This window comes from Mangifera indica, chromosome 17 (assembly GCF_011075055.1).
Source record: "Mangifera indica cultivar Alphonso chromosome 17, CATAS_Mindica_2.1, whole genome shotgun sequence".
Classification (NCBI taxonomy): Eukaryota; Viridiplantae; Streptophyta; class Magnoliopsida; order Sapindales; family Anacardiaceae; genus Mangifera; species Mangifera indica.
In genome coordinates this window covers 612,686-636,757 of record NC_058153.1, presented here as the reverse complement: position 1 = coordinate 636,757, position 24,072 = coordinate 612,686, and the positions used below count along the sequence as shown (strand labels likewise).

Sequence of the window (24,072 nt, the reverse complement as noted above, 5' to 3'; positions counted from 1 at the left end):
TAAATTTAAGATAAACTAGTACTCAATCATATGATAAGTGATAATATATTATTTGTATATCTAAAAATATATACACAAAATATTACTCATAATAAAATCTAATAGGATTAATGTAAAAATTATATTACTAATATTTCATACACTAATAATTGGTACAAATGGATGTGTAATTGTGTTGATCAAGTTGAATAATGTTTGATTTGAACTTGATTCGAAAGCAAAACTCAAATTTAAGTTCGTCAAGTGGGAAAGTTCTTGATTCAACCTCCAAACATAAACAATTTACTCGAGTTTGGCTCAAAAGTACATTTAAACTATGTAACTTATATATTTATCAATTATTTCTATATTTAAAGTCAAAGAAAAAGATTTTTAATTGAAATTTTAAAGGGTTTACTGATATTATACTCGAATAGAGTTGTGAACTCGCAAGCTTGTCAAACCAATCAATAACACTTAAACTCAACTTAACTAAATTACACCCTTAATAAAATTATGTACATAAATAATTAACTTTTTTTGGTAATTGAGGATTTTATCTATGTTAGTTACTAAGAATATAATGATCGAATCTATAACAATTACATTAAATAAGTTAAAATTTTATAAGTATAAAAAAAAACTTGAATATGAGTTTTTTTCCTATAAATTTTAATATTTTATTAATTTTATTATCACTTGGAGTTATAGACATATCAACCTTTTCTTATTGTTTGCACCCAATATGTTAATGCAAATGGTTACAGTCAAGTTTTATTGATATTTTATGTGTACAAAGTGAAATTGTTTTCAAGGTTAAAGGAGATTACTGGTGGGTTTAATTAAATGATATGAAATGTTAGACGTTGATTGTCATTGTCTTCTCCATTATAGAATGAAAATGGATCCTTCGTTAGAAATGCTAGGTGAGAAAACCCGGAGTAGTGATGTTGTCCACTCCTTATTTTGTGCACCAAATTTACTCAATTTCTGTGAAACGACACTGACTTTGTATCAATAGTCAATATAAATTAGTAAAACGACATGACAATTAAAATATTAAATTTAATAGCAGGTAGATTTATGGTTAAAGTGTGGAAATCAGTGATCATATTGATTACAAGACATGACACAAACTGGCCTTTACTTGAGGTAAATCAGACTAAAATTGGATTATATTAAAGATTAGTTTAAATTCAGATTAAATTTATAATATTTAATTTAAATTCATTTAAGTTAGTATATAATATCAATAAAAAATTATTAGTACGATAAAAAATATCGTCAAAAAGATAAAAGATATCATCAGAGTAATAAACTGTGTCATCGATAGGATAATTAATATCACTAAATGGATAAATAAATCAATTTTGAACTTAATAACTTAATTAAAACTCCAAATCGAGATTGACTATTGGATTCGAATTATACCAATAAGGATCAAATCCACCAATAGTTTTTGGGTCTATAAGCAATTTGAGTTTAACATACGAAGAATCATTTTATGGTTTGTTTTAGAATAAAAATCCTAGTATGTTTGTCTTAGAATCAAGAATCTTAAAAAAGTTTGTTTTAGGATTAAAAAATCCTAATATATGAAAACACATTATTCTTTTATATAAGTGATATAATAATTCATTAGTAAATATATTCATAATCACGAGAGAGTTGAAGAAATATTGAAATGATACAGACGTAACCTTATTTATGGTGAACTAGCATAAATCATTTTACTAATTTGTTTGTATGTATTTGTTTAGTTTATCAATACCAAAATTGATAAAACTAAAAAGCTAGATTATGCATCAAGATACAAGAAACAAACACAAAGATAAAAATAAATTTTATCACTGAACTTAAAGTTTGTTCTGTTTTATTTAATTAATTTATCTTTAAAATGATGATTTAACTTGGATAAGATTTAAAAAAAAAAAGAAATTCTAACATATAACCTTTAAGAGATAATTTAAATAGTAAAAACGAAAATATTCAAACAATAAATAAAATATGATTCAAACCTATTATTGATAAAATAAAATAAAATAATTAATTTATCTAATATGATAATTATATAATTGATTATTAAATTAAAAATAAAACCTATTTAATGTGATTAAATACTTTTAACTCAGGTTTAGATTTTTGGTTAAGAAAAAAAAAAAAATCTAGCATGTGTGAACAAATAAGGTCGACAGTTGCTGACCAAGACAAATTTTGTTTTAACATTATATGGACGTCTTTGACTTTTGGGCCCCCTTTCTGGTCTCCACTGGTTAAAAATTTTTCATTTTTAGAAATAAAAAATTAAAAAAAGAAAGAAAAAGTCAAAAATGTGCGTCAGCAATCGAGTACATGACAATGAGATAATGGTTGAGCTGTCTCATAAAAGAGCTTTTGGCAGAGCCAGGTGAAGTGTTTGCACTCGAGGCTCAAACGTTAGTTGGACTTAATTGTGCTCCAACAAAAGCGAAATTTGAATGGTAAAAAAAAAAAAAATTTATATATAAAAATGTATATATTTAAGTTCCTTTTAATAATATTATAAAATTAAAATTTTAATTTATTTAATTTAATAATTATAAAATTGGTTATTAAATCTGAAAATTTATTTATTTAATATAATTAATTTTATTTTGAAAGAAACCTATAACTCAAATAAGATTTTTTATTACAAAAAAAAATACTTAAGTTATTTTATTTTATTTGACTCAGAGTTTTGGACTCGACTAATGATTGAATAGAACTTTAATTGGAGGATGTTTAGCTCTATCCAATTTGCAAGTTAATAACATTAGCTTAAATAAGTTTGAACTTAACTTATAACTTGAATTAAGTTAAACTAATCGATTGTCAAAATGATATTGTTTTAATTATTATGAAAATAACATGGATTTAATTGCCAAAAGTTGAACCAAATCAACCAACCACTAATAAGAACTAAGTTTTGAGCTTTAAACTTTCTCTTTGAATTGAGACCGAATTTTCTTTTAATACAGTTTGAAGAACTTGAATCAAATTAAACTATCTTATTATCTTTTCAAGTTAAATTTGAATCAGTTTATATTCAAACTCAAATCCGATCAATTGATGTCTAGACCTAATTACTTTTGGTCCCTCCTCTAATCCAACCCGCCAACTCAATTTCATTTCCAAGTTTAAGGAGCCATTGGTAGATCATCCATCGAAAATTTTGACACTTAAGTGGGAAGACAAAGTTAACAATGGACTTCATCCAACTCTTTCTTCCCTATTTTTCACATATTTATTTTATTAGATTTTAAATACTTTATTGAATAATTAGATAATTTAAATTAATAATAAAATAATATTTAATGACATAATAATGTATTATCTAATTATTCAATTAAATATTTAAAATTATATATATATAAAATGTTGTTCTTGTAAACCAAAATATATCAGTGTGTTGAATAGAAGAAAAAAGATAAATAAATATATAAGTTATAAGTATATGATAAGAAGTAACTGATTGAAAAATGATGAAACGACTGACATTTTCTAACAAATTTTTAGATTTGAATTTGTTTGATTTGAATTCAAACACTAAATCGAATTAGTTCGAATCTAATACTCCTCATCCTGCATATCATATCAAACAACACCAGTAAATATAATTAATCAACTAACCCATGCATTGTAAATTTAATTTGCTTGTTTGATCGATCGATTTACCTCTCTCTCTTTCAACCCAGTTCATAATTTATACACGTAAAAGTAGGGTTTACTTGGTGGTTGGGATATTAGATTAATGAGTTAATCACAATTTATTGTTTAATTAATTAAGGAATCAATGGCTATAACATTGTTTAAACGCTTGCCTGAGCTGTCCTAATTAATATTTAATCGTTTTCAAGGTATCTCCACAAAGTTGACGTTTCATTGGCAAAGACTAAAATCAATACTAAATAAAGTGTTAATCCAGACTACCAACAAACATCATGTTGGGCAAAGGTTTAATTTCGAGAAAAATTGTTTGAGTATGAATTCAAGTTTAAATAAATTAAATTGAATTTGAGTTAATTTAAATATTTAAATTTAAATCAGTTAAGATAAAATTATCTAAATTTAAAATAAAATGTTTTAAAATCAAATTTAAATTTAAATTTGTTAATCTTGAGTTAGTTCATTTATATATTAGTTGATCTCAAACTAAATCAGAAAATCTTGTTCAAATTTGATGCAACTTTTTAAACTTAAGAAGGATTTTTGTCCTGTCACCCTTGATTATTGTAATGTTTCTCTTCTCTATCAAGCTTAATTTCCCATGATATGGTTGACCAACTTGGCTTGTGTTCACCACAAAGACATTTGGAAAAAAAAAAAAAAAAAAAGAGAGACGGGCAACTTATCAAATTGCTAAAGTTTCAATTTGAATTCGATTTAATTTATTATTATATTTTAAATTTATTTTTTTAATAAATATATATCGACTTCCGGTTATAAAAAAGGAAGACCTTCACAATAGTATAAATGTAGATTTTATTAATGGAATAACGTAAATTTATCATGTTATGTTCCTATGATTAATTTTGATTTTCAATTTCATGCCGCAGTGCCACGTGTTCAGAAGTCTAGACACGTGCCCACGTGGCATTCTGTGAGATGAAGTGGCAGAGTTGGAGTCACCTGGGGATTTTGCTATGTAGACAAAGTCCAAAAGGCAGAGAGTGGAGAGGGGAATATGGCCCTTTTTTAATTATTTTTTTAATTAAATAATTAATAGGCAAGTTTATAACACGCCATGTCTCTCTGACTAATTTTGTATAAATTATTATGAATGCCTTTTATTATTAAATTTCTTCCTTTTTAAGAGCTCCATTTAGAAAACAAAAGGGCCACTTAGCCAATCCCATCATGGAACCTTTAAGCATGATTAGGAATAAGGTTGGCTTCAATTTGGATTGAGCCTAAATGAGGTCCGACTCAAACTTATTTAATTCTAAAAAAATCTATTTAAAATTAGTTTGAGATTAATAAATTAAGATTTAAACTTAATTTAAAAATAATTTAATTTTAAATTTGATCTAAATATTTTTGAAATTGAAAATTTAGATAAATTTGAACTTAATTTGTTTATAAAAATGAGTTCAATTATAAAACTCAAACTCAACTTGTTCAATATAATTTTGAATAGTTAAAATTGAATCTAATAATAAATTTAATAATTTTATTTATACTATTATAACTATTTTTAAGTAGTTAAAATTTGTTTGGATTTGTATATTATAATGTGCAATTGAATAATTCTGATTAAATTGAAGTAAATTGAAAAATTAGAGGTAAAAGTTTAAGATAATTAGAGTTAAATCTAAGTCAAACTAGTTTAATTTAGTTTGATATTTGGTTAGATTGAAGTTAAATTTGAGTTAAAGTTTTAATTTAATAGTTCAATTTTAGTTTGATTTAAATCTTTTTTTGATGATACTTTTGGCTTGAATCCTATTTCGATAATATTGTTTATCGTATTAATGATACTATTTCTCCTATTGGCGATAATATTTATTCTGCAAATAATCTTCCAACAATATTTTCAATTAATTTGAATGAGTTTAAACTAATTATTATAAATTCGAATCGAATTTAAATAAATTTATGTGCAAGTTCAGTTTGAAACCAGCCCTTGATAGAATGGTGGTCCGATTTGAGTCCTAGCCCTAGGGGGCGTTATTGTTGGATCTTAGAAAATTTAATCTTAATTAACCAAATTATAATATTTGTCCCAAAACTTGCGCGTCAATCAAACGCGCCGCCCCAACACGTCACCTAGAAATAGTAAAAGGCGGGTAACATGAAGGAGTTCCTTCACATTTAAAAAAATGATGTTTTTGAAGTTAAAAAAAAAAAAAACCACTGAAGAAGATGGTTACAATGTAAAGTCTGAAACTTTTGCAGAAGAAAACCCTGAATGTAACCTCAAAAACAGAACCCTTATTAGAAATAAAATAATTGTTACAAAAAATGAAAAAAAGGCCGACTCTCTGATATTTTTGACCTCCAAATGCACATGGCTTCTAGAGCTTCTCTTATCTCCACAATTTTGTTTTTCATTTACATCATATGCTCTCTCTCCTTTCTATTTCTTTTTCTTTATCTCTTTGCTCTTTCATTAGTTTGCTAATTTCTCTTCAATGCCATTGAAGCTCCATTGACTTATCAGTTGAAACAGATTCCTCAGATCTACAGTAAAAGCCTCTGCCTTTATCAGCTTTGTTTCCCCTTCTGTACTCTCTCTTCATTCCTTAGTTTCCATCACAAAGGTTGGTTTTGGATTCATTCTAGTATTCGTCTCATTCTCATTTAAATTCGTTTTATTTTCTTCAGAACGTCATAATTCAACAGTTCCTTTTTGTTAAAATTGCAACTGTGGCCAACTAAGCCTAAGTTGTCAATCAATTAAGGAAAATGGGGTTAACTGTAGAGATGTTTTGTATGTAATATGTTCATCATTGGTTTCCTCCATTACTTTTTTTCTGGTCATTGTTGACCTTTTGTGAGTATTCTCTTTTTGCTTGCTCATATATATTTGGATGTGAAGTACTTATTCTACTAAAAAAGTTTTGATAGAGGCAGGAAGCTTTTTCTGATTACATGCTTATGTTTTTCCTTTTCATAATTTTTCTTCTTCTGGTTGTCCCCTACCAATAAATTTGCAAGCTTTTGATTGTGGCATATTTGCCTCTGGTCTTTTTGTGGGGATTTCTTTCATATGTTCAAGTGCCGCTCATCTTCTAAGCTTTCAAGTTTTGTACCTTCAGAATTATTTCCCATATGTTGCAGGTCCTGACTTGATCTGGTATTATAATTCTTTCTTGGTTTTCAAGTATGTTGAACACTGGGAAGAATAGCTTAGTGGGATTTTGAAGTTTATGGACTTTGTGGACATATAATTTGGATGTGACTGCTTTTAAATGGTTTGCGAGATGGAGACTGATCAACTTGAAGACATGGAGGTTGAAGTCCTGCCTTCAATGTGGCCAGAAGATGTGGGAAGTGATGTTGGGAAGCAATTCAATGTAGAAAAGCCAGGAGGAGATCAAGATATGTTGGAGGAGGTTAAGATCCCTGAGGATCCAACCATAGTTGATTTTAAGCGCCTTCTGGAGCTGACAGATTATACTGACAAGGGCTCTTCTCAGTTGGCATACCTTGTAAAACAGTGGGAATATAAACAGGAAAATGCAGTTCGACTTCTTAGAGAGGAGCTTGCCAACCTGAGCAGACAAAGGCAAGAAGTTGAGCTCAAGAAATTAGAGATATTGGAGGAGCATCGCTTTGAAGATCAATATGGGTGTGATAAACGCCCAGTTTCAATCATGGAGGAGGCTTACGACATATGGAAAGATGTTCCTCAGAGGAAAAGTGATGTTATTGTTCAAAGTAACAGAGTTGAAATAGATGCCGAATATGATACAGTTGTGTACTGGAAGCAGCGGGCCTTGAATTTAGAAAAGATGTTGGAGGCAAGCATCCAGCGGAATCAGGTGCTTATGGAGAAGTTGCAGGAAAGCATAAGAAATCTGGAAAAACAATCCTCTCCGGTGGAAGAATTGTCTCAAATTCTGAAAAGAGCAGATAATTTCTTACATTTTGTACTTCAAAATGCACCTGTTGTTATGGGCCATCAGGTAACTATGAAACTGATAATGTACACCTGATGAAAAGTTTTCTTGCAAAATAGATATGCATTTGCTTGTTGTATGGGGATTTTGGTATGGACATATTCGTTAAGTGGTTGCATGAAGCTTGACTTACTGCTGGAGTGGTCATTTACTGCTAATCTAGGAGCATATTGTGAAAGTTTATTACCAGCTCCACATGTTGTCATGTTGCTTTTACTTGTATCTAGGGATAATGTGAACTAATACTTGTAAACACAAGCTTCAAAATGGGATGAAGCTGCTCAGATCCCATATTTTATTGTTGTTCTGCATTGTTTTGAATTTTATCATGGACTACAGATAATCCTGTCCACCATTTACCGTCATATAGCTGGTCTTCGAGTTGAGGGATTGATCTTTGTTTGTAACCTTTGCTTTCAGGATAAAGAGCTACGCTACCGTTTTATCTATAATCATTTTCCAAGTTTGCAAGAGGAGGTAATATATTGCAATTGATGTAATCATTGTAAGTTTCCTTTTGTATCAAGCTATATATTTTATCATGTTTGGCTTAGAAACCCAGGAATGTACTTCACCTTTAATGTAGGTTTCTTTTTTCCTTTCGTAGCTAGATCCTTTTTCACTTTTCATTTGTTAGCACTCTGGAACATCAAAATCTCATATTTTCTCATTGAATTTTACAGGATATTTTGGGGAAAACAGATGTCGAAATTTTTACTGGAGCTGGTGTCAAGGAATCTCAAGATTTCAAGAGAGAAGTTTTGGAAAAAGGATTATCGGCGAAGAGGGAAATTACGTTTGAGACAGAATTATTTGGATCAAAAACTTTTTTGATATATGTTGAACCTGTCTTTAGTAAGGCAGGAGAGACAATTGGAGTCAATTATATGGGAATGGATGTAACTGATCAGGTAGATGCATTTCTTCTGAATGTTCATTCCAGTTCTTGTATTGTCATTATAAGGGAATTGTACTCTTATATTCCTGATTTCATCAACAGGTAAGAAAAAGAGAAAAGATGGCAAAACTACGAGAGGAAATAGCTGTACAAAAGGCCAAGGAGACAGAACTAAACAAAACAATCCATATAACAGGTCTGTCTACCTTGTGGAAACATGAGGGACTGTGTAATCGCATAACTAGGCTTCTAGAGCAGCAAAGTTGACTACTTATTACATTTTGCAGAGGAGACAATGCGAGCAAAACAAATGCTAGCAACCATGTCTCATGAGATTAGATCTCCTTTGACTGGCATTGTTAGTATAGCTGAGATTCTCTCCAATACAAACCTTGATCATGAACAACGAAACTTATTGAATGTCATGATATCTTCTGGAGATTTGGTACTTCAACTTATAAATGATATCCTTGATCTTTCTAAAGTTGAATCAGGTTTGTAATTCATCTATTTATCTAATAATTATGTTTTTTAGTGCATGGTAACCTTGTTAAAATTTGAGTGCTTTAGTCTTCTTAAATCACTTTTTTGATGATTGGACTTCTTATGTTCCATTTTTTAATATTATTATCAATATTTGGAACTTTGAAATTCATTTTGGTTTCTTTAGGTGTTATGAAGTTGGAAGCAGCAAAATTCCGGCCAAGAGAGGTAGTAAAGCATGTACTTCATACTGCTGCTGCATCTTTACAAAAAATCCTTACTTTGGAAGGATACATAGCAGATGATGTTCCAATTGAGGTGAGCTTTTAGCAACAATATAACAACTCTATGAAAACTTTGATGGCCCTTCATGCACATGAGTTCCAGATTTCTTTTTAAAATGGCATGCTTTTCTCCTGGACTAAGGATCCGAGTAGACTGGCACTGAGCTGTTGAGTCTCCATTAGAAATCTGTTAATCATTTTCACACTTACGACTTCATCAATATAAAATAAAAAGATTCCATGTTTTCTTTAGTTCTATGAGTTATATTAAAAAATTGTGCTTCAATGTCAGGTCATTGGAGATGTTTTACGAATTCGACAAATTCTCACCAACTTGATCAGGTAATATATTTATGTAGGGTTCATTACTGATTGTTCCACAAAACTTAAATTAGTTGTTATTTTGATTGTATCTCCATGTTCAATGTCTTTTATTGCTTGCAGCAACGCGATTAAATTTACTCCTGAAGGGAAGGTAGGAATAAAGCTTTACATGGTACCTGAGCCGCCTTTTGCAAAAGGGTCATATCAAAAGACAAAAGCATATCAGTCAATCACAACTTCAACAAATAAAGAGAAAGACCAACCAACCACTCAAAACGGCAATGAACAAAAAGGACTTCATGATAGAAAACATAGTGAAGTTTCTTTCCAAGACCGTTTGTTGGTTGATGAACCAAGAACCCTTGTTAAGAATGGAAACTCAGTGGATGAAGATTCAGAGGAGCAGCAAACAACAGTTTGGATTCGTTGTGATGTATATGATACTGGAATTGGAATACCTGGTACGTTTATGCTCCAAGTTTTCAATTTAGCTCATCCTTAGAGAAAGATTAACTGATTTCATTGTCATATAACAGAAAATGCTTTACCAATTCTATTTAAAAAGTACATGCAAGTTAGTGCGGATCATGCTCGGAAGTATGGTGGAACAGGACTTGGCCTTGCAATATGCAAACAACTGGTAAAGTATTCTTGCCATGATGAATGATGCTACTCTAGGCTGGAATTTCCTTCTTCTGTTTACTCATATCAATCCAAGGTCACTCCCCTAACTTTTCTGTGCATTTGAAATAGGTTGAGCTGATGGGGGTCGTCTTACTGTGACTAGCAAAGTGCACTGTGGTTCTACATTTACTTTTATACTTCCTTACTGTGTTTCACCAATCAGCGGTTGTTCTGATGATCCTGATGAACTCTCAGATATGGCTGATCATGATGCTGCAAGTGATGACTTGACAGCCGGCTTTTTCCAATTCCAACCAAGCACTTTGGGTTCACTATTCTCTTCTAGTGGATCGAGCAGGCCTAAAAAATTATTACCAAATAATATGGTTTTAAGTAGTGCTAAACTCAATGGATTCTCAGAGGATGCATATTCATTTCCCTTGAATAATGTTAGACCAAAAGAGACTGCTTCACCTGAGGACGCCTGTTCTGTGGCAGAAGTTGCAGAGCCATTATCAGAACCTGAAAGTTTATTTAGTCACAGCCCTGAAACTGATAATGAAAATGAAGTTTCTAGAGGTAAACAGTGTCACATTGACAAGAATAATCGGCTACAAAGCTCTATGACACAGTCCCCTAGTCACTCTGAGGCTGATGGGGAAACAGTTTCGGTGGCAAAGAGCTTTGAACCCCAACAACCATGTCAAAGCCAGGATAAATCTGACACAAGTTCACAGTGCACATCAACCAGCAGTCCGGAAGGGCTGAAAACAAAACCAGGACCAAAGATTCTTCTTGTAGAAGATAATAAGATTAATGTGATGGTCACCCAGTCAATGATGAAACAGTTAGGCCACAGTGTAGATGTTGTGAATAATGGAGTTGAAGCTGTGCGGGCAGTTCAATGCCATGATTATGATCTTGTTTTGATGGTAATTTCTAGAATTTGAATAATTTTGCTTTGCTGGCCTTTGCTTTCTGTTGAGTTGCTATTCATTAACTCAATCTTGCAACTTCTGAAACCATTTGTCAAACAAAATTTGTAGGATGTTTGCATGCCAGTTATGGATGGCCTTCAAGCTACTAGAATAATTCGTTCTTTTGAAAACACTGGAAATTGGGATGCTGCAGCGAAGGCTGGAATCGAGCAAGCTCCAGATTCCTTACAACGTTCTTCAAGACAGCACATTCCTATAATTGCAGTGAGTATTCAGACTCTTTATGACCCTCACAAGTTCTGCCCTTGTACTTCAGATAATTTTGAAAATTTTCTTCTGGCTATAGTTATCTGTATGTGCAGCATTCTTATTGTCATGATAATCCAACCATATAAGTTGATTTATATGGTAAAGATTATGCTATTGTGGTGATCATTGTACATTCGCCTATTTATCATATACGCTAATGAAGAAATTGGTACAAATGCAGATGACGGCAAATGCATTATCAGAGAGTGGGGAAGAATGTTACGCAAATGGTATGGACTCGTTTGTTTCTAAGCCTGTCACTTTTCAAAAACTAAAAGAGTGTCTTGAACAATATTTTCCATGATACATCTTGTAAATTTATGCTTGAGTACAAAAAATGATAGGAAAGTTTTGTAAGCAGAGTATCATGTTCTCCTCAGCCATTAGTGTCTCCCTGTAAATAGTAAGATCTATATTATTCTTTCCTGTCTCTCCCAAGAACTAGTTAGTACTTACGACTTGGAAATAATGGAGAGAAGTGTCGCAAGATAAGGCTTGAAATTAGACGTTGTTGGGTTTCATAGGCTGTATGAAGCATTCTTACTAGTACATCATTTTGATGAAGCTGCGAAATTATTTATTCTTCTGATGCAAAGTCCTGATTTCTGATGTCACCATACAAGAGCATAGGGAGTAGAAGTAAATTGATTCGAGTAAATAAGGCCGAAACAAATTATGGCATAATTAAGATCTACTTGTTATCACTCAAAATCAGTTCCAAAAAAGCAACTTTTTCCAACTGATGTGTGTACCTTCAGATGATCTGGAATGTAAAACCATGGACATAAAACTACATTTCTCTGATATTTCTTTTGATGGTACAACTTCATTGGAAAGCCTATTTGGTGAGGAGTATTAGTTGTTATTTTTTACAAGAAAATCCATAGGAAACACAATCATCAGGAGTAGGGATGGATTCGAACAGAATATATGATAAGACATTATCATTAATACCTAAATATACATAATATTCCTCCTTGTATCTATGACTCAACATTAAAAAATTGTCCTATAAATAAAAACATATAAAATGCACATAATATTAACCGATAACAGAAACATTCAGAAGGGCCCTTTGTATAGGTTTAGAACTTCTTTGAAGCCCGTTCTCGTCCAAAGAAACAAAACATTATTACAAAGGAGGCCAGTTTGCCAAATGCAGTGGATGTTGGCACATCCGCATGCAGAATTTGAAGGATTTTAATGCTCTAAAGAACACAAACTGAAACAAACCTTTCATCTCAGTTTGCTAAAAACTCAAACACCAAACGCCGGACATTCTGTGAAATTCCATTTAACAGGAGACTATTTATCGTCTGGTATTGACAGCTCTATCAATTTAAAAAAATGAAAGAGTTGAAACAAATCTATCTCAACTTCTGCTGACTATAACGAAGAATTCCATCGACATCAATAATGCCAGGAGGAAACACAGGATCAGTTGCAGCTCTCACAGCAACCTTGGCTACAGCAGTGACATTGACAGGAGGAGTGAACAGGGATCCAACAAGTGGCAACTTGGTCAATGGTTTCGTATGTTGCAGAACCTGTTGAGGTTTCAGTATCAAGTTAGTCAATAATCCATATGACATAGGTTCCTCTGCTAAATGCAGAAACTAAAATTATTTTATCAAGAGCAGAAAAATTTAGGGTCTTTTTCAATGTTTAAAAGCAACTCCATCAATGTTGAACAAAAAATAGAATATAATAAAAAAGATCATCAGATGATATGAAGCACAGGCTATTTACCATCTCCAGGGGAGAACCAACTATGCCTAGAGGTACTTTCACGCTTCCAATAGTTCGAGTTCCATATATAAATCCAGGTCTCAATATCACTCCTGAAAGATAGAGAAACACATGCAAGATGATAAATAACAAGCTAGAACTATTACCCGAAAATTCAGTCTCCATAGCGCAAACCACAAAATGATTTTAGTTTCATATGCTAATGATAGTAGAACACTATATCACTAAACCCACAAATCCCAAATCCATAGCTGCTTTTTTTTTTTTTAATTGATAATGCTATTTGGATTCAAAAAAATCTACACTTGCCGCTTCCTCTCTCAATCCTTTTATGGTTTAATTAAGACTAGACCAATTAGAAAACTACAAAAGCTTACCACTAGACATGGGAAAACTCACCTCCATAAGGAAATTTGGTCAGTAACTCTGTTTCAGCAGCTTTCTATACAAAATGAAAACAACAGGATAGAAATGTAGGTTAGAAGGATCCTTGTGAAATGATAATAAATAATACCATTCCAATTCTCAACAACTTTATTGATCCTTAATACCAATTCACTACCAGCAATACCAGAAAAGATTACCTTTCCCTCATAATATCCTTGCAGCAAGTAATTTGCTACACTAAAATCAGCAGCAGATATATAAACAAATCTTTTTACACCTACAGGATTCAAAAAAAAAAAAAAAAAAATGAAGGGTCAATCAACCAATGGAGCTGTTAAGCCAAGAAGATCTCAACGTGTGCCCATCAAGAACCCAAGGTTTATGATAGAAGGTTACAATTGTGCATGTAACATGCATGGTGTACTTGGGACGTGAAAAGAGAAGTGCAGAAGCCATGCAAGGAGCTGTTGAGGATTTGATGGAATAATTGCATAATCTCAGGAAGACTTCTTCCACTATTAGTAGAGGAATGAGTCCAGTTCTGTTAGCTATTAGTTTGTTATTTAAATAAGTGCTAGCTATTTAGTTGAGTACCGTTGTCAGAGTCCTAATTTAAAGTAATTGTTGAAGTAAGTTTAGGAAGAGTTAGTTATTTCTTATGTATTTAAACTTAAGAGTTATGCAGTAACAAAACAAGTTCATTCTACAACAAATTATTGTGGTCTGTTCTCACCATAAGTAGAGTCCTGTTTACATAAAAATTATAGTAGCTTTGATTGGGACCTATTAGGAGCTGGCTAATATAGTAATATTGCATTGAAAGAATCAAACTCCTATTCTTTGATAGTCCACTCTACTGGGTAGGCGTTTGTTACCACCTTCCCTGTCACATATAAGAAAGCATAAATGCTCCCAAGTAACTAGATTCTGTTTCTATACATGATCAATCAAGCCTATATAGAGCAAAATTTCACCGATAAAGAAGGCCTAAAAATAAATTCCCACTCTGATGGAATTTTATTGGAGAGCATGTCAAACAAAAGGAAATGTCAAATGAATCTAATTTTGAATTTGAAAAGAAAATAAAAGAAAAGGTAATTATATTGTAAAAACTGCTAGATTACAGAATTTTTAACCATATTTACTTACCTTAGGTTATTAAGTAGCATGAAAATAAGCACAAAGAAACAAGAACATGGAAACATAAAAAAAAGCCTCACTATGTAAAAAATGTCACACCTCAATAGGATTTAAAGATTGTAAAGACTAATCGGGGACAACAGAGGTGAAATAATCCCATTGCCTGGCATATAATAGACTACTAGAAAAGCTTTAATCTTTTGGAGGAAGTCACTGACTGAATCAAATTGGATGAGGCACAACATCAACCATCAGTAAATAATTTTGTCTAATGTTTCTGGAAATTTTTCCTTCATAGAATTCCAAACCACCTTTTGCAAGTATCACCTTAAATTAGAAAAAGGTGATAGAAAAAACAAATCATACTGAAACAAAAGAACTAAACAGCTACATATTCATACCTTTTTCTGAAGCAGCTCTAATTGCATTAATGTTTGCAGTCCCATTGATCTTATACATGTAAGAGTTGGATCCAAAACCACCAACACAGGAGATCTAGAATATTAAATTCAAGTTAGCCAGAGAGACAGTCATCTCACTAGTGAAAAGCAATAATGACAAGATGATCATCTCCAAAGTAACTAGCAAATGAAATGATTATACAACAAAGAACACTATTATGTGGTTTAAAGCAGTTTGTGTGTATATGCACAAGCATAGATTTGCTATTTTCTAAACTAACTCACTATTGAAGGGCTAATAAGAAAAACTTACAACAGCAGTCGCCCCATTCAAAACTTCCTTCCATGAATCAGGTGAAAGAAGGTTTCCTGGAATTGCAAGACAGATTACAGTTATTATTTATCGAGTATAAGTTCATCATGATAAGTACTAGCCAAGAATTAGTACCTTGATGCCAAATTACATTGTTAGCCCAGGAATCATGTAACGATGATAGACCGGACCTGAAAGTAAGTAACAGTCACTTAATGAAAATGGGATGAATAAGATGCTATACAAGATAATAAAAAAGGCTATGTAAGCGTTAACTGGCCAATGTTAGCATTGCAGTCAAAATTAATTAGCAACCATTTAGTTAACAATAAGTAACAATCAGAGCCTACAAGTGATTTATCAACACAGAGGAGTCTAATACCTGCTAAGGCTAGCAACAGGCAGACCACGATCCAAAGCTTCTCTACATATATGTGATCCAACAAACCCATTGCCGCCCAAAACAAGTAACTGAATCAAATTACATGTCAGTCAAAACGCAGGAACACATACAATGAAACAACATATCTCAAGGATGGTTAAGCAAATTTTTTGCAAAACATTACCTTCTCTGACGTAGCTGGAGGCACATCTACCGTCTCCGCTTCCTCAACCTTATGGGGTTCATCAACTTTGTTAGAATCATTCGAAAGATATCTCACAACCCTTGACGTAGTTGCCACACTGTTTCGATAGGAATGTAAGAACAGGAATAAACCCCAAAAAAAAAAAAACAGTTTATAATTAGCAAGAGAAAGCATTCATTATTTCATTCAAATTTTTATCACAAATAACAAAAGCCACTTGCACCAAGTCAGGATGAATAGTGTCATTAAATATTATTGCTGGCCAGATAAACAGTATCACTGGATAATGATTCAGCTGAACTGGCTCGATTTGGATGGAGCCCTAGCTTCAACTGATGGTAAAACCAACCACGAGAAACGAAATATTCCCAGAAAGTCAAAATTAATAGTTCATATGATTCAATAATAAAATGCCCAAAATATTAGCCACCACAAGCTTTGGCTCTTGATGGTTATACTGAGAATCCAAATTCACTTCATTTCCACTCTTTTACCTCTAAAACTATCCATTATAAATATGCAAAATTTCCAAAACCCAGAAGAAAGAAAAAGCATAATCATTCGTAACCAAAGAGAAAACCGAAGAAATTTTGTAACTTTATAAGAAACACAAAGAAGAAAAGCTTTACATACTAGAGTCCAGATATTGATTGTTTTGAATGAATCAACCGTGACACGATGGTTCTCATTTGACGTTGCCCGATTTCTATTCAGTTTAATACTTTGTTTCTTAACTTCGTTGACACTGCTGGGTTTTTGGCTCCGAGAACTGGAGAAGTCCGGCTTGTTCACAGAGAAAAACACATGGCGCGTTGTACTGATGACAGGTAGCATGACACACGTGGTTCTGAGCGCTTTGACCAAATCAAGGACGGTTCTAGATTAAATAAAGAGTAAATTCATTTCCCCCTGAGGTTTTGCTCGAAACACATTTTTTCGCCCCTTAGTAACCAAAATTACATTTCTCACCCAAAATTAAAGTCAGTTAATATAAAAAAATAAAATTATTGTTTTATTTTTTAAAATTATTATAACCTTAAATAAACAATAATTAAAATACGTTTTTAAATATCTAAATCTGATAAATCCCTCGTTAACACCAACCTCGTTCTTGGACCCACTTAAAAATGGCCCACTATGGCTGCCCCACTGGGCCCAACCAACACATCCGTGTAGGTCACTGCCTTTTCTGGAATTTAATTGTTTCCAACAACCAAGCAGAGCCTAATCCGTGATCTCCAACCATAAAAATAAAAAGGCAGTATTATGCTTATAAAGACATTTACCTTCACGTTCTGCTTCTCAAGGCTCACGTTTCTTCTTTTCTTCTTGGCTTTTCATCAAGAAAATGGCTGAAGTTTCATTTTCTCCGCCGGCTATGGTGGCGCAGCAGCGGTCATCGTGGCACACGTCTGTGCCTTTCTTCTTTGGAGGCTTAGCGGCGATGCTGGGCTTGATAGCTTTCGCTTTCTTTATCTTGGCTTGCTCTTCTTATTGGAGATTTTCGAGCAGTGATCAAAATGGTGAGAGGGATTTGGAGAGTGGCGGAAAAGAGCAGGAGGAGGGCGGTTCTGCTGCAGCAGTAAAGGTTTATGAAGAGAAAATTTTGGTTATAATGGCTGGTGATGAGAAACCGACTTTCTTGGCCACGCCTGTATGCAGAATCGATTATGGCAAACAGATGATCGTTAAGAAAGAAAGGGAGAAAGTGAAAGAAATGGCTGATGAACACGAACCAACATTGACATCTTCTCATGAAGAAAACAACAGAGAGAATCAAGAACAAATCCTGTAACCACAGAGAGAAGATCCCATTAAACCACTGCCTGCACATAGTTTGAAGGTTAAAATAACTAGAATGAAACGCTATAAAAAATTGAAGAAAAATTATAAATACATATGGTTGATGCGGTGTTTAGCTCGAATCAAACTTGAGCTGGGTAACTCTAGCTCAAGATTGAATCAAAGATGGTTCAAATCCAACAAATCGTTAACTGACAATTTTTTCTACGTATTTAATCATTCCTTCTTTTCATCTTTGATGAATCTTCTTCTTTTCTGGCTCTCTTTAAAGGTTTCTTTGAACTTTGAAGACTTCATCATCAACCTGAATGAGCTCAAGCCATTATGCGGATAATATAGTCCTAAATGGAAGGTTTAATTCATGTTAAAATATTTTTATATATAATCTCAAAGCTTATAAGAGAAACACCGGTGATATGTATAAATTTAATTATAAATAATGATATATTATTTTGTGATTATGTATTATATTATATTTAATTTAAAAAATATTTAAATACATAATAATATATCGTTGTTTGTATTCAGATTTGTATTATTATTTGTGCACATAAAAAAAAAAAAAAAAAGAGAAAAGCCAAATTCCACAACAAATATTCATTCTTTAAGTTTCATTTATCATCTACTTCAATATATAAATTTTACCCTCTAAAATTCTCCTTAAATTTTTCTTTAAATTTCTTTCCATGTAAAATTCTCAATAAATTTCTCACCAACGTTGGTTGGTTATTCTTTTAAATTTCTTTCCATGTAAAATTCTCAGTAAATTTCTTACATTTCAATAAAAACAGAAAACGCCTTTACACCACTATATATATGGTTTGTTTGTACAATCAACTATAACCCACAATTTCTTTTTTCTAGGCTTTTGGGACGATTTGGTCTGTCATTCTTAACATGAAGTGGAGTTGCTCTTCTCCTTCTTCCTTGAAGCTTGTGGCAATTTTGTTGTTAGTATTCTTATCATGTAAGTACTGGCGAATCTTTCTTTCTCCATATATATGAAAGTTACTGAGTGTAGTGGGTTAATATACATTGGGTATGTTTGAGAAGTGGATGCAGGTACAGAGGCAGCAGAGAAGGAGGCTTGCTCAGGTGGTATGATTCGTATAGATAAGGGATGCTCAAGGGAAGCCTGCGATGAGATTTGCCGTATGGTGAATGGTCTAAATTCGTTTCATTTTATTGGTGAATGCCGCGATAAATACATGTGCTGTTGCGTTCTGAAGGGCTGACTGACCATACCTTTTTTTCTGAAACATTAATCTTTTTTTTAAATGCATGAATAAAGCAACCACCCTTTTCTATTGGCTGACTCTCCCTCTTTCTCTTGCTCGTTAAATCCAACAAGCCTCTCCATAAAGCAACCACCCTTTTAAATGCATCAATTGAGTCTATTTCATAATTTTTATTATATATTCTCTTGGTTTCAAATAGTAGAATAAACCACGTTAAAAATCGTTTTGTGTCATCAAAGGGAACGTGTCTTAGAGTATTTTTCTGCATAACAGTAACAATTGGTCATATTCTAGTTATGCTTTAATCAACTAAGATTCTTGCAAGAATTAAGATTTGGATTCTATCAAGTCTTAGGCTTGAACAAACCCAAGCCCAAAAGCATAATGGGCAAATTTTGTTCAGGTCCGCTTGAGACTTGAGTTATGATCCAACTGATTTTTCGGATTCAAACAATTAAGTTTTGGGCTTCCTCAATCGAATTGACACATATTTATAGTATCAAATATGATTATAAAAATTTATTTATATTATAATTAAATAAAAATATTATTTACAGTGTCTTATTTTTACAGGGAGAAGATAACTTTTCGCTATTATCATGTAATAGAATAAGAAAATCCTTAGAGAAGGTTCTACTAATTAGGATTTATGGTTATAATACAACTATGTCAGTGAAATATACAATTTAAAATTTTATTATAGTTTGCATAAACTTGCCATAAATCTATTACATAATCTGTTTAACACAAGTTATAATCCAACATGGCAAAACAACTATAAAGGGTTCAAAGAAGTCATACTAGTGTTTGAAGGCTCTTTCATCTTTCATAAGTTATTGGAATATGCCAAAATGCATCTCAATAAAAGTTTAACATCCACAAGAAACACAAATGATTGAAGGTCAAAACAAGTACAAACAGTTTATTAGAACATTGTGCACAGGGAAAAGCGTTTATATGTATGAGTGTACGTAATGTGTTTGGGTGAAAAAGTTATAAAACTGTGAAATTGTGTCCCCTTATATAAAGACAATGCATGATTGTTAATTATAGGGATGCACTACTGTACAATCGACGCTTAATTTATTTCTACAATTCGTGGTTATCCAAATATCGTGGCATACACAATAAAAAGAAAGGATGCGCAAGATTTATTTTAATTCACCTAAAATACGATCTAACAAAGTCAATAATATATCAATATCTCTTTTACTTCTCTCGTAATAATGAATGAATTATTATATCACTTATAAAAAGGTATAAAATGTTTATTTATTTAGATTTTTATTCTCGAAAAGATCATATTAAGATTCTTATTCCTAATCGGATCTTTGTTAAAATTCTTATTTTCTAAGGGAAATTTTAAATTAACTCTTTATGGGTTAAACCTAAATCACTTATAGGTTTGAATACATTGCCCTCGTCGTTTGCTAACTGAATGAGCAGTGAGTCTCATAAGCTTAATTACAAAGGACTATTTCGATGTTTTTCATATCAAATCGAAATTTCTTACTTAAGGTTTTTCAGCATTTACTTGCCTAATACTAGGGTAACTAACTAGTTAACAAACTACAATGACCTGAATAAACTTGTTTAAATTCTCTCTTAAATACATCTCATTAAACAAGGGAGTAATAATAAAAATTATTAAAAGTTATTAGCAATGTTACGAATATTTAATTTTAAATATTTAAATAATATTTTAGTATATAATTGAATATTAATTTTTTTAATTTAAAATTATCTAATTAAATAATAATATTTAAAAGTACAAACAAAAATTATATAAGATGATGTTAGAAAGGCGTGACCCAGGTTGGTTGGCGTGCAATTCTCCTTAAATTTCTCACCATCTCAATATAAAGAGAAAACACCAATGCATAGTTTCTACAACCTGAGCATTGTCAGCAACGATTTGGTCTAGCGTTCTTTCACTTCGTGTGACAAACATTTTTGTCATCTTTTGTGAAATTTGTTGCAGTGCCACTTTAAAACATGACGTGGTGTTCTTCTTCTTCCTTGAAGCTTCCGGCAGTTTTATTGCTAGTGTTCTTGTCATGTGGAGAATCTTTCTCCATATTCAAGCAACAGAAGATAGGTATTTTCTGTTCATATATATATATATATATATATGTATGTATGTATGTATGTATGTATGTATGTATGTATATAACTTACTGATTCTCCCTTGATCTTCTGGGTTAAATATTGTGATGATTTGTGTATGTTTGAGAATTGCAGGTAGAGAGGCAGGAGAGGAGAAAGCATGCTTAGTTCCTCTCATTCTTATTACGTTCAGGTGCTCAGACGATGTGTGCATTCAGAATTGCGTTAAGCGGAATGGTCTGAATACAGATGGTGTGTGCCGCGATAAATACATATGCTGCTGCACGCCAAAGGACTGAAACATGAACGCAAACAATCGCCATCTCCCCGACGAGAGCTTTCTTTCTGTAAGATGAATAAATTTTCTCTGCATAAATAAAGCAACCAACATTTCGTATTCGCTGTAAATAAACTTTGCGACTTTAGGGGTGGATTCGACCTGAGAGCTCGGATTGAAGGGATAATGTTTGGCTCAAATTCGAGCTTAAGTTTGTTCAAATTTGCATATAATATCACTAAAGGGTTACCAACGATATAAACATTATTGTCCAAGAGGTTAATAGATTTATTAGTAAGATAAATAGTATTATCGTATAAACAAACAGTTTAAACCAACTTAGATTGAATTTACCTATACTTTAGGTTATCTTATGAAACAATAAATGAAGCAACTTTATATGCTAGAAAATATATTGAACTTATTTTTATAAACAATGAAACAAATTAAGTTTGAATTAATTTAAATATTCGAGTTTAATAGCTTTAAATTGAATGAAAAGTAAAATAATTTACAAACCAAGTTAAAATTGATTTTGAACAGACTCTTGCGCAATTCACACCAATCTTAAATTGAGTTTAATTTGTTCTGCTCAACTTGAGTTGAGCTATACAAACACCCATAAAGTTTTAAAAATTTTCAAATACACCCTACCAGGTTATCACTTCTCAAAAAATATATATACATTTATATCGATAATTTTAATAATACAGACAAATATATATTATATAATATAATATACCCATTATTTTTATCAAATTTCGATACACCTTAATAAATTTATTGTTTTCCTTTCATATCATATTATATCCTATGATACAGATCTTGTATTCTATGATACCAGTAACTATAATATAAACTTTGATATAAACAAAAAAAAAAACCTTTACTAATATGAATTTCTCACGGCATTATTCGTTAGAAATAGTTAATCGATTCAACCAATAAACATACAGTTCAACAATCAGTTGAAACAAACTATCTCTCTCACCGGGTTGACATCCAATCCAATTATGAAACATGGATATCATGTCCTCTCGTACCATAATTTAGTAAATTTTCTTGTACCTTCCAAGTAAAGATTAGAACATTAATTTTAATTATCCTGCAACATAATTATGTTTGGCAAGTTAACATAAATTACTTGCAAATATCAAGGTGTTTTGACAGGAGAAAGACACCAGTACTCCATTCCAATGGTAACTAAAAAACTGCCAACTATAAATTTTACCTTCTCGCTTAAGTTCAACAATCATCTTTCCTCTCTAAAAGATGATGTGGAGCTCTTCTTCTTCTTCTTCCTTGAAACTTACTGCAATTTTGTTGCTGGTATTCTTATCATGTGGGGAATCTGTCTCCAAATTCAAGCAACAGAAGATAGGTATATTTTATGTTCATATATATATATATATATATATATATATATATATAACTTCTTGATTCTTCTCGATCTTTTAGGTGGTGATTTGTATATGTTTGAGAAGTGCAGGTGCAGAAGCAGTACTCCAGAAGAATGAATGCTTATCTCCTATCATTCGTCTGCCGGTCGAGTGCACAGAGGATGCATGCGTTAAGATGTGTCTTAGGGTCTTTGATGATCATTTTGAAGTTGAATGCCAAAATACATACTATTGCTGTTGCATTGAAAAGAACTTAACATTAATGTAAACAATCTCCTTCTCCTGCCGTGAGCTTTCTTTCTGTAAGATGAATAGATTTATCAACACCATGAATAAAGCAACCAGCCTTATTTATTATTGGCTGTAAATAAACATTGTATTATCTAATTAATATCGTAAGGTATATGATACGAGACTATTTATATAAAAAACATTAAAAAAAATGATACGATTATATAGTTAAAAGGCTATATATATATATATATATATATATATATATTAAGGTGTATCAAAATTTTAAGATAAATTAAATATGTTGTGTAAAATAATATAATACGATATATATTATTGATACAGATCGATACATCATTTTAAAAAAATGATAGTGAAATGAGAATGTATCTATAAAATTTTAGAATGTTAGAGGTGTTTGTGATAATTCTAAAATAATAAGATGATAATCGGACTTTTTTATTATTTTCTTATTATTTTATGATTATTATATTTAAAAAATATATTTTATTATAAGATATGCAATACATAATATAGAACATTAATTTTTCAATATAAATATAGGCCAAATGACTATTTCCCACCTAAGGTTTGATGTTTTCTCAAGTTTCCACCATTTAACTATGAAAACACCAAACACCCACCCATGACCGGTTAGATTTAACAAAACCCTAACGGTGACAAGGGTAAAATCGTCATTTTCTCTATAATATTAAAAATAAACTTAAATAGAATCTATTTTGCCCCCCTAAACTTTAAAAACTAAAATTTTCCCTCAGCCTAAGTTTTAAAAAATCGCAGTTTCACCCTAGGGTTTCTTTTTGAAATCTCCGGCTCCATTGCCGATGGTCTCTCCCTCCCGAAGCATCCTCTCCTTCCGGCGATCTCTTTCCTCCCATTTGGACCCCCCATCGGAGTCGGAGAAGCCGTGGAAGACGAAGTTCTTCGTCTTCCCAGTCGT

At 31.9% G+C, this 24,072-nt stretch overlaps 3 protein-coding genes and 2 long non-coding RNA genes across 5 annotated transcripts; 4 read left to right on the top strand and 1 right to left on the bottom strand.

Annotated features, from left to right (window-relative positions):
* Positions 1 to 6,309: 6,309 nt before the first annotated feature.
* LOC123200735 (histidine kinase 5-like) lies at positions 6,310 to 12,043 on the top strand. The gene is made up of 12 exons (XM_044616088.1): positions 6,310 to 7,625; positions 8,040 to 8,096; positions 8,303 to 8,530; positions 8,620 to 8,713; positions 8,805 to 9,011; positions 9,188 to 9,318; positions 9,577 to 9,626; positions 9,729 to 10,069; positions 10,145 to 10,261; positions 10,368 to 11,164; positions 11,279 to 11,434; positions 11,661 to 12,043. The coding sequence occupies exons 1-12, from the start codon at positions 6,909 to 6,911 to the stop codon at positions 11,781 to 11,783; spliced, it is 3,018 nt and encodes a 1,005-aa protein (XP_044472023.1). The 5' UTR covers positions 6,310 to 6,908; the 3' UTR covers positions 11,784 to 12,043.
* A 348-nt stretch (positions 12,044 to 12,391) lies between these two features.
* Positions 12,392 to 16,901, bottom strand: LOC123200734 (uncharacterized protein At1g32220, chloroplastic-like). Its single transcript, XM_044616087.1, has 10 exons — positions 16,690 to 16,901; positions 16,036 to 16,153; positions 15,852 to 15,940; positions 15,605 to 15,660; positions 15,470 to 15,525; positions 15,157 to 15,250; positions 13,813 to 13,892; positions 13,628 to 13,670; positions 13,229 to 13,320; positions 12,392 to 13,026 (listed from the first exon to the last, which is right to left on the bottom strand). Exons 1-10 carry the CDS (start codon positions 16,743 to 16,745, stop codon positions 12,847 to 12,849), a joined length of 864 nt encoding a protein of 287 aa, XP_044472022.1. The 5' UTR covers positions 16,746 to 16,901; the 3' UTR covers positions 12,392 to 12,846.
* Positions 16,902 to 17,312: 411 nt separating this feature from the next.
* On the top strand, positions 17,313 to 18,057 carry LOC123201055 (protein GLUTAMINE DUMPER 5-like). Its single transcript, XM_044616509.1, has one exon. It carries the CDS (start codon positions 17,405 to 17,407, stop codon positions 17,849 to 17,851), a length of 447 nt encoding a protein of 148 aa, XP_044472444.1. The 5' UTR covers positions 17,313 to 17,404; the 3' UTR covers positions 17,852 to 18,057.
* Positions 18,058 to 18,698: 641 nt separating this feature from the next.
* Positions 18,699 to 19,166, top strand: LOC123201054. The gene is made up of 2 exons (XR_006498707.1): positions 18,699 to 18,826; positions 18,913 to 19,166. It is a non-coding gene; the product is annotated as an uncharacterized LOC123201054 (long non-coding RNA).
* A 1,824-nt stretch (positions 19,167 to 20,990) lies between these two features.
* Positions 20,991 to 21,744, top strand: LOC123201124. Its single transcript, XR_006498716.1, has 2 exons — positions 20,991 to 21,195; positions 21,339 to 21,744. It is a non-coding gene; the product is annotated as an uncharacterized LOC123201124 (long non-coding RNA).
* Positions 21,745 to 24,072: the final 2,328 nt, after the last annotated feature.